This window comes from Nerophis lumbriciformis, linkage group LG04, assembly GCF_033978685.3.
Source record: "Nerophis lumbriciformis linkage group LG04, RoL_Nlum_v2.1, whole genome shotgun sequence".
NCBI lineage: Eukaryota > Metazoa > Chordata > Actinopteri > Syngnathiformes > Syngnathidae > Nerophis > Nerophis lumbriciformis.
Window position 1 is genome coordinate 34334325 of NC_084551.2, and position 20676 is coordinate 34355000.

A 20676-nucleotide genomic window follows, 5' to 3' on the forward strand; every position below is an offset into this window, starting at 1 on the left:
CAAATGAGCTACAAAATCATGGGTGTACAAAGATTTTTCATATAAATTAAGACACAGGGCCACTTAAACACATTTCAAACATTAAAATTGATAAAAACCAATCCAATGTAGGTGAATATATTCTAAATCTAAACAAAACAAAACATCATCTTAGCTTTGTGTTATAGGTGTCAAAGTACATTAGTGTCAAATCTACCACTACATGAAGAAATGTATGTCTTTGTATGCAATCAAATAACAAATAGATTCACAAACAAAAAAAGCATATGTAAACAAAATGTATGTCTTTAACCAAAATAGAGAGGGCGTAAGTAGTGTGTAGTCTCACCATGACTCGAGCCTCACCAATAAAAAGGCTTCTAATATTTTGTGCAGAATAGGCCCCAGCGCCCACAAGATTGAAGTCGTTTGGTAACCAGAAAAAAATATTTGTAAAAACAGAATTTGCAACAAAAAATTATTTGTTACCAAAAGCGGATTTGTAATTTAATAAAACAGATCTGTACCCCAAAAAGGGACCTGCAACCTAAACGGGAAGAAACACAGAAAATAAATTTAAAAAATGCCAACAAAATTATTTTTTTAATTTTGTAAATAAAACACTTTGAAATCCTGTCTTTCATATGTCAAACCCATTATATTGTAGCTGAGATAGGCTCCAGTGCCCCCCGCGAGCCCGAAGGGAATAAGCGGTAGAAAATGGATGGATGGATATATTTGTTTACAATATTTTTTTTTAAAGTCTTTGTTTGCAAATCCATTGTTTGCTTGCATTAAAAATACACATTTGTCTCCATGCTGACAGAGTTTATTGATAAGGAGATATTTAAAAACAAGACAAAAACAAGTCCACTCCCAAACTATAGTAACTCCTAATGACTTCAATGTCAGGTCGCTAAGGGGATGAGTACTGTACACACACACACACACACACTCTTGCCCAATCAACTGATAAGTCAGAATTCCCATCAGTGATGACAAGTCCAGCCAGTGTAGACAAAGGTCCTGTTGGAAACTGTTTGTGTTGAATCTATGTTGCAACAGGCTTTAAGTCACTTTTTGTCAGTGTCTGCTGAACTCATGGGGTGATTCACACACACACACACACTGGAGGTTTTAATACAATGAGTCACACGTCAGTGCTGACATGGGCTGCAAGAAGCCACATGCAAGCACAAACAACTCTGACGTCATCTGTTGGACTGGTTTCAAACGAGACCTTTTACTCATATTGACATGTCTCCACCTTGTGGACCGACACCGGAATAGCAGCTGGTCAGTAAATATCAAGGTCGGCATGATGAAATATATACACATGTATTATTTGAGCTATTTTTTTATTTTACAAAGTATGACAACTCGAGTAGATGGAATATTTCTCCCTTAAATGTTAGCAGAATATATTCCAAGAGTGAACATTACAACACATAAACATGTAAATGAGGTGTGACGCAAGATGAGTGATAATGTTCATGTAGAGATAGGCCTTCTGGAGTTGAACACCTTGGTGCCATTTTGCGTAGAAGATCGAGCGTATTTGGTAAGCAGCGCTCCTGTCGTCTGTTTCTCGCCACACAGATCCCTGGAGAATAGAGGGAGGTAAGAGTATACAAATAAAATGACATATTTTTACTTCCTATTATGCTCTGCTTTCTTTGCCTCATTTTTGTCATAGTGCATGCTGCTGATTGCTAAAACTGCTGCTACAATGTGATTGGACACGTTGAGAGGCATCATGGTGCATATGTTTATTTTTTTAATAAGATTTTTCCTACCCTGCTTTCGACACACCTTCAAATAACACATGTAAGTAGTACTAGTCAAAAGTTTACACACAGTTTACCATAGCTCTAACATGGGGAAGTGTGTCCAATGTTAGGTTCATTGACAGCTTGTGTGGTTGCTCACTACTCAGTCACAGGTTAAAATGGAGGGGCTTTAGATTTGATTATCTTCAAAGCCAAATGACATACAAGTCCTATGTTTTTAAGGGTGTAAGAAATTTGTATTTTTCTTAATCTTTGGGGGAGAGAGGCTGACTTTTTTTGTCCTTTCAGTACATTTTTGCTCTATTTTTGGCCATAATTGTTGTTCCTCCATTATACATGATTTTTCCAAGGTGTTTTTTCCCCCCCATGTTAAATTAAAAAATGTCAATCTGTAATTCTTTCACAGGTGTACGATAGACTGGTTGTTATTCAACAATACTTCAAAGCCAAACAGTACATACATTCTTAATTTTTTAAAGAGCACAGAAACATTTTGGATTCTTTTTTCTCAATAAACTTCAGTCCTCAACAAAAATATCCAACACGTAATGTTTTTTCCTTTTTAAAGAGCGTTTTGTTAGATGTCACAGGTTTTAATTAGTAAAATGTCATGTTTTATAACATATAGGATAGGTTGATTGGCAACACTAAATTGGCCCTAGTGTGTGAGTGTGAATGTTATATGTCTATCTGTGTTGGTCCTGCGATGAGGTGGCGACTTGTCCAGGGTGTACTCCGTCTTCTGCCCGAATGCAGCTGAGATAGACTCCAGCACCCCCCGCGACCACGAAAGGGACAAGCAGTAGAAAATGGATGGATGGACTATAACTTATATAATTGACAACCATGACATAATTTGATAAAAATGTATTCAAAGGTTAAAAAAAACGGTTTGATATTTTTGTTTACGGCTGAAGTTGAGAGATTTGAGCAAAGAAAAAAAAAAAAGAATATAATTTGAATGTTTTTAGGCCCTTTGAAAAGTGAAGGAATAATGTCCTGTTTGGCCTTGTTGTATTGTAGAATCACTGCCAGTGTATCTAGCATTCACCTGTGGAAGAATTGGACATTAACATTTTAAAATTTATCATGGAAAAAAATGATGTACAATGGAGTAAAATGATTGATACGATCTGATATCAGCAAAAAACAGGTATTGGGATAATAACTTGGATCTAAAATCTATGATATAAGGTGGACAGCCAGTTAACATCTAAATGTCCTCCAATAAGCACACAAAACTTTTTTTTTTAGTAGATAAGTGACGTCGTTTACAAAGGGAAACTAGGCGCAAACAGCTACACAACAGGCAAGCACACAATACCACACAAAACAGACATAATAAATGTCCTTAATTGATCAATATTACAGTCCAAAACACCCTATTTGTCAATATAAACAAGCATAAATAAGAGTTGCATATTACTTACTGAGACAAAGTCTCCAAGGCAGAAACGTATTAGAAAGTATCCAGTAGCAAGCGTGTCCGCATCATTCAATTTACTGCATCATGAGGTTTAAGTAATTATTGTCGCCACTTGGTGTCACCAAAATAAATGACCACTTCACTTTAAATTAAAGACAGCATATTCTGACATAAGGTTAGTGCTTTTCATACCTAATATTCAAACGTATACGCCATAAAATAATAAAAATTTATGATTTGTACTGATACTGTATCAAATTATTTGTATCGGCCAATATTCAAGGCTCCAATGAAAAAGTTGTATCGGTACGCTCCTAAAAATGTACAGCAAAAATGTACTGAAGGACAAAATGTCAAAAATAACTTTTCTTCTTTAAATCTGCTAGGAAAATGTTAGTTACGTTTAACAGCAAAATACATTTTTTGTTCCTTGTAAGAGAGAGTAAACAATCTGGAGCAAATGTCACAAAATATACTTTTCAGGAAGTAGTGGAGTACCTGAGCATATGGAATTCTCAGAGGGCTGACTTACTGCCACACTTTTAAGATAAGGCATGAGAGGGACAAGCGGTAGAAGGATGTTCATACATGACTCTAAAAAAGGAGATGCCACCCACTCTATATATGGTGTGATATCCTCCTCAGTCCATTTCTCTCGCAGTGTGAAGAGATGGTTAAAGCGTTCCAAGGTGTCCTCAGGGAGATCTTGCACCCTAAGCAGGCAGATGGTCTCGGGGCGAGCGGTGCGGTCCACCAGGGCGACACTCTTGAGGGCGTAGATGAACATTCATACTTGCTGTATACTGTATGTACAACTACAGAAAACAGTGTGGTGAGTGGATGATGGAGGCAAACCTTCAGTTGGTCAAGTCTGGTGCTCATTCCTTCTGGGACGCTCTGCTGCCACACCTCCTGAAACTCCCCCAGGTTGAACTTGACGGCGTTGTTCAGCAACATTAGTGCCGTGGCCCGGCAAACTTTAGCCTCATCCAGCGCGTAGAACACCTCGCCTGTTTGGAGGCAAGCGGACATTAAAAATCCATGGGCACATTTCCCAGGGATTGTGCTATGCACCGTTTTCAATGTAGCGTGTCCCGTAGCAGTTGAAACAGTGCTCGATCATCTCCCTGTCAGGGAAGACAAACATTTCTTCATCAATATTCAAAGTCTGAAGTGATGCTGACTCCAACCTGGGCTCTAGCGGGCCAAGCTCCTCCAGACTGGTTTGAAGAGGAACCTTGTGGAAAGACCACGACTCAGAGTCCACCAGCTGGGTCACATGACCCACTAACTTCATCTCGTAGTCTGAGTCGAGCACGCGCCAGAAGCCTGGAAACAAGACATCTTAAAGTTAAAGTACCAATGATTGTCACACACACACTAGGTGTGGTGAAATTTGTCCTCTGCATTTGACCCATCCCCTTGATCACCCCCTGGGAGGTGAGGGGAGCAGTGGGCAGCAGCAGTGCCGCGCCCGGGAATCATTTTTGGTGATTTAACCCCCTATTCCAACCCTTGATGCTGAGTGCCAAGCAGGGAGGTAATGGGTCCCATTTTTATAGTCTTTTGTATGACCCGGCCGGGGTTTGAACCCACAACCTACCGATCTCATGGCGGACACTCTAACCACTAGGCCACTGAGTAGGTTATTGGCACACCTGAACAACCTCACTTGCCTTTGCAGAGATACTAGTGCTCAGTTTTATTGTATTGCACAAGGAACACAGAAATGGCTTCTCAACAAGAAAACATTAGGTATAAAAAGGTACCGTTAATCTGACAGGCGTGGAGGGTTTTCAAGTGGTGCTTTATTTCCTCTTCACTGGCCTGGATTGTCTCCAGCAGGTCGTCCATGGTGTACTGCAACACACAAATAACACGTCACACACAGTGTCTCTCACAGGACTGAGGTCTAGCTGTATGTGATCACCATCTAATTAGCATAGTCATGCTGCCTTCCGCCCGATTGTAGCTGAGATAGGCTCCAGCACCCCACGCGACCCCGATAAAGGATAAGCAATAGAAAATGGATGGATGCTGCATGTGAGTAAAAACCTGTCATTTCTTTCTGTGAAAAATACAATCTGTATATACAGTCGTGGTCAAGAACATAACATAACTTGTAAAGAACATAATGTCATGGCTGTCTTCAGTTTGCAATAATTTCTACAACTCTTATTTTTTTGTGATAGAGTGATTGGAGCACATACTTGTTTGTCACAAAAAACATTCATGAAGTTTGGTTGTTTTATGAATATTATTATGGGTCTACTGAAAATGTGACCAAATCTGCTGGGTCAAAAGTATACATACAGCAATGTTAATATTTGGCTGACCACAGAACTTTCCTCCAGAAGATCTTATGTTTGTCCATGTGATGTCAGATGAAACAAAAATTGAGCGGTTTGGCCACAATACCCAGCAATATGTTTGGAGGAGAAAATGTGAGGCTTTTAATCCCAGGAACACAATCCTACCGTCAAGCATGGTGGTGGTAGTATAATGCTCTGGGCCTGTTTTGCTGCCAATGGAACTGGTGCTATATTAACATTGCTGTATGTATACTTTACTTTACCAAAGCATTGTTCAACCCATCCTTCTGTACTGTTCCACATGTTTTTTTTTCACCATGCTTTCTGTAACCAACCGGACCAAACTCACACGCATTACAAACATAGCAGCTAAAATCATCGGCCTACCCACACCCAACATTTCAGACATAAACCACAGGTCCATCACCCGACTGGCAAAAACAATAGTCCAGGATATCACTCACCCGCTACACCAATACATCATCCCACTACCATCAGGGCGCAGGTACAGAACAATCAAATTCCGGAGGGCCCGCCTCAGGAAAAGCCTGATCCCTGCAGCTATAGCCGCCCTTAACAGCAGGCCCGGCCGACCTGTCTGACAAGCCTGTAAATGTGTGTTAGTCATGTATGATGTCTTTTTGTTATTTTTTTTTGTGTGATGTGTAATGTCTAGTGTTTAAATGTACGGCAGTGACAATGAATTTCCCCAAGGGGACCAATAAATCTAATCTAATCTAATCTAAAGTCAGGCGGACAGCAGCAGCGAGTGGTCGCCGCAAATTGCCACCGCGAAGATGTAGGAATATGTCACGTATACGGCTGCTACCTCAAGAAACACCCCTGTGTTATAGTAATAAATTGAGTTATCAAAGTATTACATATCATTTGTGATATCCAGGCATGTACACATTTAAAAGATTACATGATTTTGTCCGCTGGCACTGAGCGTTGTGCTTTGGGGGTGGGTGGAGGACATGAAGCGATGAGGAGGAAGAGACCACCCACCTGATTGATTGATTTTGATTGAGACTTTTATTAGTAGATTGCACAGTGCAGTACATATTCCGTACAATTGACCACTAAATGGTAACACCCAAATAAGTTTTTCAACTTGTTTAAGTCGGGGTCCACGTTAATTCATGGTAAATTATAGCTAGTTGCAGCGACTATATCTTTTTAAACACGTGTCTGTTTTGGTGATGTACATCCATCTTCTTCCTCGCCTTTTTTCCTGATGCCCGACCATGTCTTTTTTATTTTAGCCTGCGGTTCTTGCAGCACACAGCAATTTCAACCCGCTAGCAAGCGCTCCTAACACCAGAAACAAGCACCTCCTACTGACTTGTGATTGGCCACAACGAGCAGCGCTTAAGCACAGGGCTAATATGATTTGGGTATTTGAAAGGGGGCGTAATCTGGGCGTGCCATGTCAAGCCAACTCCTGAGATCAAATCCACGTTGATTGCAATGTAACAAAGAAATGTGCTTGGATTTGTGCGTGTGCACTATGAGTTACCATGAATTGATTAACGTGGACCCCGACTTAAACAAGTTGAAAAACGTATTCAGGTGTTACCATTTAGTGGTCAATTGTACGGAATATGTACTGTACTGTGCAATCTACTAATAAAAGTTTAAATCAATCAAAGTGTAACGGTATTGTAGATACCGCGGTATAGCGGTTTCAAAATCATCACAATAATGCCGTGACGTCTGACGGTAAGAAACGAAAACTTAGTGAGTGTAGTTTTTTTTCCTGGCACTTTTGCATTGGCTGGTCTAAAAATAAAATGCGCAGGACCAAAGAGCGGGACCGGAAGGTGGGGGCGTGGAACACAGTAAAGGGTAGAAAAGGAAGAAGCATGCAGGAGAAGTGTGATTGTAGTAGATGAGTGGAATTGTTATTTATGGACATTTCCTGAACATTTCATCAAAGTCAATCCATAACATTTTGAGTTATGTTGCTAACACACAACGAAAAAAATTACCTCTTAGGCAGAGGTGTGCGTACTAAAGCGCTACCTTCGTCTTGAGCGTTTCCAAGGCGACACAGCGGGTCACGGGGTACGGCTGCGGAGGGAAAGCCTTTGTACGGAGTGCGGACTCTGCACACCGCGGGAAATATGAGAAGCTACTCGGTAAACCATCACCCGGAAAACATATTTGAAGCCAGCGAAGCAAAACTTTGTTTTTTGAGGTATTTACATTATCAAAATTTAACTCGTCAGATATTTGCTTGAAACAGTGTAAGTTTCTGCACATTTTTTGCACTTAAAAATAAATTTTGGAAGTAATAAATATGATTACAACATTTTAGCATTATGTTTGTGCTCAATTACAGTAAGTGTGTTTGTCCTAAACATTCCTGCCACTTCATTTTTCACACTATGGCATTTTTGAGTCCTTTATATTTTTTGGTTGATTCCCCAATAATATCGTACCGTAAGATTTTGATATTGTTACATCCCTAATGGACACACTTGAATACATTTGAATTTTTACATGCGTACGGAGTTTTCTGGATTTGAACGTATGTCTATTTTAGTAGAAAATCTATGCAACTGTTGTTACATGAGGCCCCAGGTCCTTTTTTTAGTGTGTTATGAAGCAAAGTAACAATGGCGTCTACTGGACGGAGTTGTAACGACAAGCTGCATTCATTGACAGTCCCATTGTAATGTGTTTATGAGCCACAGCGTAACTGCTAGGGATGGGTACTGAAACGCGGTTACATAATGGCACCGGAAGCGGTAGTGCCTGGACCGAAAAAGAAGAGGCGATCGGTGTCTCATTTCGGTGGTGAATTAATGCAGTCTTAACCTGCAACAAGTGCTTAGCGATGATATTGTTAAAGTAACGTCTTGTAAGGAATGTAGCGTCCCGACAGAAGCATTCCTCATTATGCACCGATGACAGTTAGATTGGCAATGTTGCATTCAGGAACACCCAAAATTTTTAGCATCAAACATTACAACTAAATTAAGTAGTTTTTTTGCACGTTCTCTATGTTCTGTAATGCTGCGATAATCATGACCGGTTGTTATTTCTTATTGTTTTATGTATGACTTATGTTATAATTTAATTTACCTAATTGAAATATTTACATTACCGGTACTAGTCGGTTCAACTTAAATGTCATACAATTACATAAGAATATAATTATTATTTTTTTTTTAAATACAAATATTAGCATGTTTCCCCATTTTTAAGTAGCAGTTTAGGCACCGTTTTTTAATTAATACTCATCCTTAGTAAGAGGTCTGGGAGGCACATTTAGTGCATGAAATACGCTGTTAATTTTCCTTCAGGTCCAACATAACTAGTGCAGCATGTGTTGTTGTTAGATAACATGCGACATGTGACGTGCATGTTACCGTGTTCTCTGTGTTCTCCTGCTGTCCCGCAATTGCAGGTAGTTCATAAGGGTTCTCCATTAAAACTCTCAACAGTTTCTTCAGCCTCGGACGATGTCTCCGCACTTCCCAGTAGCTGCTGCAAAAGCCCCAGATCTGGAAACAGAGGAAAGAACACAATGCACTGTGATTTTGTTGTTATTGTGCACACTCAAAAAAGATGGAAACACAAGTTTAACTGAAAAATATTGAAAATATTTTTAAGAATCAAAAAAAATATTTGAGGTGGCGACTTGTCCAGGGTGTACAACGCCTTCCGCCCGTGTGGAGCTGGGATAGGCAATAGCACCCCGTGACCCCGTAAGGGACAAGCGGTAGAAAATGGATGGATGGATATTGTGAATTTAAAGTCATTTATTTAAGGTAATTTATACAACTGTATTTTGTACAGACATATTTTTAAATTATGTGAATTGTTTAGTTAAATTAAACTGTTTAAAGAAAAAAAACACAATTGAGTACACAATACAGTGACAATGTTATGAACATTTTGTTTTGTCTTAAGAAGCAGCATGTATGGAAACAAACATATAGAAATAAAAGTTTAGTGTGCATTGAGAAATGCGAAATAAATCTCAGAAAGCTAACTAAACTTGTATTAAATAGTAGGGCTGCAGCCATCCATTATTACAGTAATCAAATACACTATTGCAGTGGTTCTTAACCTGGGTTCGATCGAACCCTAGGGGTTCGGTGAGTCGGGCTCAGGGGTTCGGCGGAGGTCAAGACACACCCGACTCATCGTGTAAATAAAAACTTCTCCCTATCGGCGTATTACGGATACGGCAACAGCAGAAGTCACACTGATTTGCAGGTGTGTTTATGCACTGTGTTGGTTTTGTTCTTTGAACAAGGTGATGTTCATGTATGGTTCATTTTGTGCACCAGTAAAAAAACATGGTAACACTTTAGTATGGGGAACATATTCACCATTAATTAGTTGCTTATTAACATGCAAATTAGTAACATATTGGCTCTTAACTAGTCATTATTAAGTACTTATTGATGCCTTATTCGGCATGGCCTTATTATAACCCTAACCCTAACCAAATAACTCTAAATGTCTTTGTTACTTAACATATGTTCCCCATACTAAAGTGTTACCAAAAACATATAACTTTGTCTTGAATTTGCACATTTTTTTTTTTTTTTTTCACTAAAGAAGGGTTCGGTGAATGCGCATATGAAACTGGTGGGGTTCGGTACCTCCAACAAGTTTAAGAACCACTGCTCTATTAGTTTGTTGTATTAATCGAGTAATCGGATAATTTACACCTTATAGCCTTAATGTGTAAAATTGTTTTCTGCTTGCCATAACTTTCATTTTGTTTCCAATAAATGCACATCAACATTGAAATTACACTTTCAACATGTGCGCATTAATAAAAATAAAACACAGATAAAAATATCTGCTTTTGGCCGCCATACAGATAACTGCACCCACACACCACTCTCATGTGCGCTCTAACACTAAAGCTATGGATTATTTTAGTAATAAAGTAATCTATTGACTAGTTTGTTCGATTAATTGGATAAAACACACTTCATATAATACAGCTTCAATGCGTATTCTAGGGGAAATGGTTGAAATAAACAACACTTTTTCTACTTCTCATAACATTTATTGGTTTTTGTTCTAAAACTTGCACATTATCAACATTAAAATTGCACTTTTAAGATGCGCGTATTCTCCAAAAAAGTTATCAGTATGTAATAGGGATGTCCCGATCCGATATTTGGATCGGCCGCCGATATTTGCAAAAAAATGCGTATCGGCAAGGCATGGGAAAATGCCGATCCAGATCCAGTTAAAAAAAAAACTTCGCTCCATGTTTTCCAACGCACCTATTTAAATAATACATTCCACTTTTCCGCTGCTCCCTAATTTCCGTTCCGCATTTTCCAGCACACCTTCAACACAACACAGGTCTGTGGATTCTCACGCAGTTGCATTTAGCTGCTGGCATTACACGACAGGCTCTTCTCACTCTTTTCTGTGTATGTGCTTCTCACAGACAGCGAGCGTACCTTCTTACACACGTCACATACTGTCACGTCATACGTCACATACTGTTACGTCATACGTCACATATGTATACGTCCTCCCCGAGCAGAGAGGTAGCAGCATGGCTAACGTTAGCTGTGATGCTAGCGCAGCCGTGTGACCAACGTTCTCTCTAAGGTGCGCGCTTGTGCAATTGCGCACTGTTTAAACGTCCTCTGCGCATAGCAATTATATGCCACGCACAAAATCAAATAAAAAAATAAGCGCATAACAATTTTCGACACACGGACACGACAGAGAAAACAGTTTTCGTCATCATTGTTCAAATATTATAACGTCTGTCGAGACGCTTATCTCCATTCGGTGCCACACGCCCACACCATCAAAATGCTGAGGCAAAAATGTCCACATCAACACCTTATAAAAAAATTAGTGATTTTTTTAGTTGTGATTTCCTTCTCTGCATGAAAGTTTAAAAGTAGCATATATTAATGCAGTATGAAGAAGAATGTTTTAATGTAGACATGCAAGCCTTGAAAGAAAATGTTGAAAATCAAGACTACATTTCCTGCAAATGGATGCATTTCTACCCTATATTTTAACTTTAGATTTATTCTCATATCAAACTCTTTTGGCTGTCTTTTTGACACTTACGTCCGGGCGCCCCCCTCCACACCCTGGATTATGAATAATGTAAATAATTCAATGTGATTATCTTGTGTGATGACTGTATTATGATGATAGTATATATCTGATAGTATATATCTGTATCATGAATCAGTTTAAAACTTATTCGGGTGTTACCATTTAGTGGTCAATTGTACGGAATATGTACTTCACTGTGCAACCTACTAATAAAAGTCTCAATCAATCAATCAAAACACATAGAATCATCATACTGCTGTGATTATATGCATCAAGTGTTCATTCAAAGCTAAGGCAAAATATCGAGATATATATCGTGTATCGCAATATGGCCTTAAAATATCGCAATATTTAAAAAAGGCCATATCGCCCAGCCCTTGTTTCAATGATGCCATTTCTGTTTGTCATGTATAATTTTGTCTATTTTGTGTTTATCCTTGACTAAACAGGTCAGTTTCTTGTTACCAACCATTGTGTATTATTCAAACTCCCCTAATTCAGCTGGCTAGTTGTTATCAAGAGTACTAAATCCCTTTTCACCATGATTCTGACAACTAAGTAGGCTAAATAACTTCAAACTTTAATACATGCTCGGATAGGCCATTATCGGTCAGTATCGGTATCGGTCAGTATCGCTATCGGATCGGAAGTGCAAAAACAATATCGGTATCGGATCGGAAGTGCAAAAACCTGGATCGGGACATCCCTAGTATGTAACGGAGGGCAGCCAGTGTGGCTGGGCCGTGTGTACGTAGGTTGGTATACTCTTAACTCCCTGACAACTTCAAGAACCGTGCGAGCTACCAAATTGATAGCCTGGGCTTTTAGCTTTGTAGTCAGCACACTCGCCTCATGTGAACGACCCAGGGTCGAGCCCCGGACGGAACAGAAAAGCAGTGACTGAACCACATAGGTTATGTGTATTCCCCACCAGGAGGTACCGAACCCCACCAGTTTCATATGCGTATTCACCGAACCCGAACCATAATCATAAAATGATATTATATTAAAAAAATACTATAAAGATATATTTTACAAACAGAAAGTTACAGGAATGTACACATAATCCCATGTTTACATCTCATTGTGCAACATGTGAATGTTTTAGTGAAAGGGATACACATTATTTACAAAGTAGGATCACCACCCAGACATACAATACTAGTACACAGCTCATGAAAAACAATATGTTATAGTCATTGTAAGTGGGCCAAAACACTTATATTAGAAAATAATCTCATGGAAATGACTGCTGTCATTTGATTACAATAATAAAACATTGAACTTGTTATTTAGCCAGGTTTGGGACAGGTGTGCTGCAGGTGTGACCACAGTGCATGTGCACGTATGACGTCGCTCACATGTGCTCCACCGAATGCTCAAGGAGTTTTTGCGTTTGCTCACACATATGGAAAATTAGAGGGAACATTGTTTGGGGGTATCCATAATACGCCGACAGGGAGAAGTTTTTATTTACACGATGAGTCGGGCGTGTCTTGACCTCCGCTCTGCCGACCCCCTGAGGCCGACTCACCGAACCCCTAGGGTTCGATCGAACCCAGGTTAAGAACCACTGAGCTAGACCCAGCAGATCTGGTCACATTTTCAGTAGACCAGTGACATGGGGTCACTGGAGGCAGGTGAGGCAGGGCCTCACCTGCCATCATGGAAAGAAAAAAAATGTAAAAAGAAAAAAATCTATTAAATTGTTATATGTATTCAGTGATTATACTATAAAGTTATTTTCCATTTAACTTCACCAGTTTTAGATTATTTTTATTCAAAAACGCTGAATTTTCACATTTGCCGTTCAAATACTGAGAAGAGACGGTGCGGTGATCAGCAGCCAGTTGAGGCACGTCACTCAGTTGTGCCTTAACATGGATTGCGGACTCGGCTAACTGCTGGCCTGCTGTGCAGTGAGACCGTATTGCTATATGAATTATATTATACATTTCCATAGTTTAGTTAGCTGAGGTATATAATGTACAGTGTATTTTGTCAACAACTGTATGTGTGTAACATATTTCTTGTGCTGAGCAATCATAAAACTGCTGCGAAGACGCACTGGCTGAGGCTCGCGTAATCCCGCCTCCTGGTGCCGGTTAATGCACCCCCCGCCGCAGAATGCACCCCTGACAGGAGCGCCACACCAACCAAAGCCCACACCCAAACTCTCCACGTGCAAGACCGAATCCACCCAAAAAAAGTCACATAACAAGAAGCCAAAAAGTGCAAAAACAACAATGCTCGTGCCGGAGGAGCCGTGAACGACTGCAGGGACACAACATTAGGTACACCTGCAGACTGCAGCACGGATTTCATATTTCATTCATTCACAACTCCTCCAACACGAACACCACTGTTCCCGCACTTATAAGTAAAGGTAAGACCATAATAACGTTTTTTTAATTAAATGTGATTTTTTGTGTGCTACAGTTTGTATGTGTAAAGTTAAAGTTAAGTTAAAGTAGCAATGATTGTCACACACACACTAGGTGTGGTGAAATTGGTCCTCTGCAATTTGACCCATCCCTTGATCACCTCCTGGGAGGTGAGGGGCAGCAGTGGCGCCGCGCCCGGGAATAATATTTGGTGATTTAACCCCCAATTCCAACCCTTGATGCTGAGTGCCAAGCAGGAAAGAATGCTGGTATGAGCTTTTAAACATAACCTGTTAACTGCTGCCAATCAAATGGTGAATAAGATACTCTTTAGGGTTCATATGTTTGTAAATCTGACTGTGATGAAGTCAGTGCCTCGCCAGTCATGAACGTCACTGCAGTAGACCAAACTTCATGAATGTTTTTTTGTGACAAACATTATGTTCTTTACAAGTGTATGTAAACTTTTGACCACGACTGTAAGGCTTTTAATTTTTTTGCGGCTCCAGGCAGATTATTTTTTTTGTATTTGTATTTCAACATTTTGGGTTGCCGACCCCTGAGTTTGGTGGACCTGCAAGTGAGTGCATATTCCCCCTCCTGTGACAGAGTACAATGTATATTAGGTCGCAGGGAAAGTATCCACCTTCAAGGTAATGCAACTTACCTGAGCATCAATCACGTGTGTGCTATCCTGGCTGTTGGTTAGTTGCTCAGGTGTTTTACATCCGGGCAGAAAGAGCAGCAGGTTGGACGTGTGTGCAATCTTTAAGTCGTACGTCTTGTCTCCACTACACAACACGGCGTGTTCGTCCTTGTCTCCTCTAATCACCAAGCTGACACACACACACAGTCGGGCGTAAATAAGTATTCTTAGACACGTTGAAGTAGAACTCTCACCTGTGTCCAGCTTCTATGTGTTGAGACAGCGTGTCGTCCAGCTCCATGAGACAGTAGTCATCGGAGGAAACGCTGTCTCCAAAAGACAAACACTGGACACTTTTCTGGAGGTCTTCTTCTTTCAGCTTGGCGATCTCAAGCGTCGCCTGAACTTCCTCCAAAGTTCTCATTTTTTCACAACAGCCCAGCAGTCAACACATAAATGAACGATATGGGTGAAAGCAGACCCTTTGGTGGTAGTTCTTAAGAGCGAGGAAGCGAATGAGTGACGTCACCGCTCTGCGAAATTACCCGCGCTGTTTTGTCACCGGAAAAACGCTTACTGCGCGTCACCTCAAAATAAATCCGTGTAGAAAATGATGTCGGACTCAGGTTTGAATGTATTTTTTTTCAAATGTTACTCCATCCTTACAAAGTTCTTTAATAATACAGTAAATAAACAACTTCATATAAATATCACACATTTAAATAAATACAACGTGTTTTTATGCAGGGTTAAGCGTACCCCTTGTGTGCGGAATGATATATTAACTTCAATGTTTCAACCGAGTACAAATACTTGGTGCACAGCCATTCACGTTGAGGGTCAAGTATGTGGAGGATGTTGCTGTAATCATCAAAATGTCAAGTTTCTCTAGATCAGCACAGGTAGGTTACTTTATTAATTACTTTATTTATTATATATCACATTAACACGTTTGCCTTAGAAGTCGCCATCAGTTCACGGCGTTAGCTTTCGCTACTCGAGTGTTATAATTACTTGCCGCAAAATCTCAATTTGTTAAAACAAAATGCAGTAGTTCAACCAAACCAAGCACTATAGTAGACTAAAATCACCCACATAAATTGGTGTTCTACCTTTAGTTCACTATTAACACGCTTTTTTTGCATTTATAACTCCGTATCTGGGGTTTCTTTACATAAATACATGACTTAGTGTAAATGAAGAACAGTAAGAATTGTGATTCAGTCTTAAAGCATTTAGTAGATTTCTGTTGTAGTTTGTGTTGTCACTGTGTTACATTTTAAACACTTCATCTAATTTCATTCATCATTTTAATTTTCCTGAGGGAACTCTCCTGAAGGAATCAATAAAGTACTATCTATCTACAAACCCCGTTTCCATATGAGTTGGGAAATTGTGTTAGATGTAAATATAAACGGAATACAATGATTCGCAAATCGTTTTCAACCCGTATTCAGTTGAATATGCTACAAAAACAACAAGAGGAAAAGAACCATCCGGATTGTTATAGGCGCAAAGTTGAAAAGCCAGCATCTGTGATGGTATGGGGGTGTATTAGTGCCCAAGACATGGGTAACTTACACATCTGTGAAGGCGCCATTAATGCTGAAAGGTACATACAGGTTTTGGAGCAACATATGTTGCCATCCAAGCAACGTTACCATGGACGCCCCTGCTTATTTCAGCAAGATAATGCCAAGCCACGTGTTACATCAACGTGGCTTCATAGTAAAAGAGTGCGGATACTAGACTGGCCTGCCTGTAGTCCAGACCTGTCTCCCATTGAAAATGTGTGGCGCATTGTGAAACCTAAAATACCACAACGGAGACCCCCGGACTGTTGAACAACTTAAGCTGTACATCAAGCAATAATGGGAAATAATTCCACCTGAGAAGCTTAAAAAATGTGTCTCCTTAATTCCCAAACGTTTACTGAGTGTTGTTAAAAGGAAAGGCTATGTAACACAGTGGTGAACATGCCCTTTCCCAACTACTTTGGCACGTGTTGCAGCCATGAAATTCTAAGTTAATTATTATTTGCAAAAAATAAATAAAGTTTATGAGTTTGAACATCAAATATCTCGTCTTTGTAGTGCATTCAATTGAATATGGGTTGAAAAGGATTTGCATATCATTGTATTCCGTTTATATTTACATCTAACACAATTTCCCAACTCATATGGAAACGGGGTTTGTAGTATGCAAATACTGCAGTCTATTTGTAATGCAATTCATTCATTGAATCTCAGCTGTATGAGAATGTTATTACAATGTTAATTTGTGCGGTTTTTGGTACCGGTAGTTTAGCCCAGTGGTTCTCAAACATTTTCTCAAGACAAGTACCACCTCCGAAAACACTTCGGGTACCGCCACAATAACCAACGTTAAAATACAGTAGCGTAGTAGGCCTAAGTATTAATTCAAAGTAAAACAGGTTTTCTTTAACGAGTATATTTCATATTTATGGCCACGGTAAAATTACACACAGCTTTAACAGTAACACAGTTTGAATATAAGAACATTTACCATTGTATTTAAATAATTAATGAAATATTTGGCATACCACTAGATGGAACCCACGTACCACAATTTCAGAATTACTGGTATAGTTTATGGACTAATTATTGGTCATTTGGCATAAAATGCATTTAATGTCCTTTTGGAATGTAATTACTGTATATTGTTTGTTGGTGCTATTTCAATGAAATAATAATGTTATATATTTATGTCCTTTCAGCAATGGGCCACCTTTGCTCGGTCATGGTTCTTAATCGATGCTAGGTTGCAGCCTCCTGGGAAGATAGCGACCATGTGTTCAGTTCGACTACAAGGGAAGCACAAACCTATTTACCACGCACTCAGTGAGTTAATGGAGCAAACACAAAACACAGTAAAAAAAATTGTTTTATTCAAAAATAATACACTATTATTTAGAGTACTTTTACTATTATTACCATGGTTTATTTTTTCTGCACTTTTAGTGGTGGCAGAAAATAATAATAATTAAAACCACAAAGGACTGTTGTGTGTGTTGTATTGTGTGTGCAGGTGATTGTGGTGATCATGTGGTGGTGATCAACACCAAACACATCGCCTTCTCTGGAAATAAATGGGAGCAGAAAGTCTACTCGTCCCACACGGGGTAAAAGGACGCCAAGAGACGCTTTAGAAAAGCACAATTTTTAGTCTCTTTAGGTCCAAAGTTAACTGCTATGTGGAATAAAGGCATCGTCCTAAAGGAGCAAAGATAAATGAAGAGACATGTACTCAAATCTAAAAGCCTTGGAAGTCTAATGTGTGATTTTGAAGTATTCTTTTTGTCTTTTCCAAAGCTATCCAGGAGGGTTCAAACAAGTCACTGCTGCTCAACTCCATCACAAAGATCCGAAAGCTGTAAGTGGCACAAACATTTGACAACACACACACACACACACACACACACACACACACACACACACACACACACACACACACACACACACACACACACACACACACACACACACACACACACATATTACACACACACACACACTTTTTATCCTGTCATTCATGTGTTTCAACACCTGTAAAAATTATGGAATTACCAGACTTGGAGGATGTTTAATTTTGTAGAAAAAAAACAGATACCAAACATGACACAAAACTGTAGTAATTTCAAATGGCAACTTTCTGACTCTAAGAAACACCTAAAGAAATCAATAATATAATTTTAATAATAATTTAAAAACATTTGTAGTCAGTAACAGTTTCATTTTTAGATCAAGCAGAGTAAAACAACTCTGTAAATTTTAATTTCCAAAGCTAACATATGCATCAAATTAAATCTGTTTTATTAGTCTGCAGTTAAAAATGAGTTTTCACACTTTGGACAGCTGTTACACTAGGTGTGTCGGCATAAATCACGACTCCAACAGGAGAGATATCAATTAAAAAAAAAGAGAGGATTATCAAACTTCTTCAATAAGGTAAGTCATCACGCAATTTTGCAAAATATGTTAATTGTTCAGTCAGCTGTGTCTAAAATCTGAACCAAGTACAATCAAAACGGGAAGGTTGTAAAAGGTAAGCATACTGTTAGACCAAGGAAAATATCACAGCATTAAGACAGAAAACGTTGAGCAATATGTCTTCAAACCAGAAAATACACAGGAAAACAAAGAACAAACAGGCAGAAACTGGAGTCACTGTCTGTGACCAAACATTAAGAAAGCGCTTAAATGAAATGGGATATACGGTAAATACAGAAAAGCTTAACGAAAGCCGTCATTAGAACCTAAACATGAAAAAACAAGGTACAAATGGGCCAAGGAAAAGCAAGGGTAAACTATGGATGACTGGATGAAAGTCCTATTTAATTTATATTAGTGATGAATCGTGAATATGCATTGGGCAAGGTGATGATGTAGAACTTTTGTTTGGTGCTGTTCCAATGAGATATAAAGATGACAGCCTGAAGAAAACATGCACATTTCTACAGTCATTGATGATAAGGAGCTGCATGTCAGGTAATGGCACTGGGGAGATGACTGTCATTACATCTTCAATAATTGCACAAGATTACTTTGACAGTTTGGACACATTTTATTTCATCAGTGGAAAAAAAGTTAGGAGATGATGACATCATTTTCAAGATAATAATGCATCTCGACATAGAGCAAAAACTGTAAAAACTTTCCTTAAAGAAAGATACATAAGGTCAATGTCATTGCCTGCAAATATTCTGGATCTCAATCCAAATAAAAATCTGAGGTGGACATTGAAGGAAGGGATCCATGACAAGACTCCATCTTGCAAAGCTAATCTGAAAACAGCAATTAGAGAAAATTGGAGCATGATTGATGAAGAGTTTTGTTTGTTACTCAATAAGTCCGTGCCTCAGGATGCAAGCTGTTATAAAAGCCAGAGGTGGTGTAACAAATTACCAGTGGTGTGTTGTAGTGTTTTTTGTTTTGTTTTTCATGATTCCATAATTTTATTCAGAATTATATGACTCCATGATTTTTTACTCTGCTTGATCTAAAAATGAAACTATTACTTAGTACCAAATTTTTTCTAGATTTTTTTTAGTGTTTCTTAAAACTAAACAGTTGCAATTTAAAGTTATTATAGTTTTGTGTCATGTCTGTTATCTGATTTTTTTCTACATAATTAAACTGAATTAACATCTTCCAAGTCTGGTGATTAGAGCATTTTTTTCCAGGGCTTGTTTGTAGAATTGAAGACACATCCTTGTCACTGAGCACACTAACCTTTAAACCACTTCTGTCAGCAGATAGTGAAGCTCGCAGTGTATGGAATGTTGCCTAAGAACATCCAGCGACACACAATGATGCAGCGCTTACACATCTTTCCTGAACACGTATGTTTCATTTCCTCATCTATTTCACACACTAGTGCACACTATCGATTGTTTTGCTGATGTAAGACTGCGCACAAAGTTGGACTCAGGACTCAGATTAGAACACAGTTGTATTAAATTGGGTAACATGTTACGTTCACTAGAGACTCCAATACTGAAACAAAATAATCTCTAAATTAGTCATACAGTAGGTGTGAATGGTTGTTCCCTTACATCTTCTCTGTGATTGGCTGGCAATATATCAGTCCAGGTGTACCCCGCCTTTTACTTAAAGCCAGCTGGAGTCTGCTTCAGTTTACCCACAACCTAATAAGAATAAGTAGTATAGAAAATGAAATAATTAATTTTACAAGAACAAAAAGTTGTAATTTACCAAAAACAAGTCATAAATTAAGAGAAAAAAGTTATGTTTTAAAAGAATAAATTCATAACATTAATAAAAATAAAATATAAAAGTAATGAAGAAAAAAGTCGTAGTTTAACCATAGAAGTTTAATATTAGAATCATAAATGTGTAATTACACAACAAAAAATACATAATTGTAAAAGTACCAGAATTTTTATTTTTGGCGAAAAAAGTTGTGTTTTTTCAATTTTAAGAAATAAAATTAATTCAATTGTAAAGTAATTAAAATAACTAAAATAATTGTATAGGCATAAGTAATTAGAAAATATTATGTAAAAGTATTATTAAATAATTGTATTCATGTT

General features: G+C 38.7%; 2 protein-coding genes across 5 annotated transcripts in view; one reads left to right on the forward strand and one right to left on the reverse strand.

Moving 5' to 3' along the window:
- Positions 1-1320: 1320 nt before the first annotated feature.
- On the reverse strand, positions 1321-15186 carry dscc1 (DNA replication and sister chromatid cohesion 1). Its single transcript, XM_061953346.2, has 9 exons — positions 14858-15186; positions 14625-14793; positions 8885-9019; positions 4965-5055; positions 4386-4524; positions 4270-4322; positions 4051-4205; positions 3813-3961; positions 1321-1582 (listed from the first exon to the last, which is right to left on the reverse strand). The coding sequence occupies exons 1-9, from the start codon at positions 15025-15027 to the stop codon at positions 1471-1473; spliced, it is 1173 nt and encodes a 390-aa protein (XP_061809330.1). The 5' UTR covers positions 15028-15186; the 3' UTR covers positions 1321-1470.
- Positions 1489-20676, forward strand: part of mrpl13 (mitochondrial ribosomal protein L13) — a 30994-nt gene continuing 11806 nt past the window's right edge. For 2 of the 4 annotated variants that reach the window (XM_061953357.1, XM_061953365.1), the window contains exons 1-5: positions 15391-15505; positions 17341-17464; positions 17652-17745; positions 17936-17996; positions 19876-19965. In XM_061953357.1, the coding sequence (XP_061809341.1) occupies positions 15479-15505; positions 17341-17464; positions 17652-17745; positions 17936-17996; positions 19876-19965 (396 nt within the window). In that variant the 5' untranslated portion in view covers positions 15391-15478. Of the gene's footprint in view, positions 1600-15390; positions 15506-17340; positions 17465-17651; positions 17746-17935; positions 17997-19875; positions 19966-20676 lie in introns of those variants that run through there. The other 2 variants (XM_061953379.2, XM_061953372.1) reach the window with 2 other exon arrangements.

Bases quoted from the DNA above. Each gene is read 5' to 3' on its own strand.
- dscc1 (XM_061953346.2), bottom strand. From the start codon at position 15,027: ATGAGAACTTTGGAGGAAGTTCAGGCGACGCTTGAGATCGCCAAGCTG. The intron at 9,020-14,624 runs GTAAGTTGCATT...CTCTGTTTCCAG, and splicing joins CACACGTGATTGATGCTCAG to ATCTGGGGCTTTTGCAGCAG. The intron at 4,525-4,964 runs GTACCTTTTTAT...TCTTGTTTCCAG, and splicing joins CCACGCCTGTCAGATTAACG to GCTTCTGGCGCGTGCTCGAC.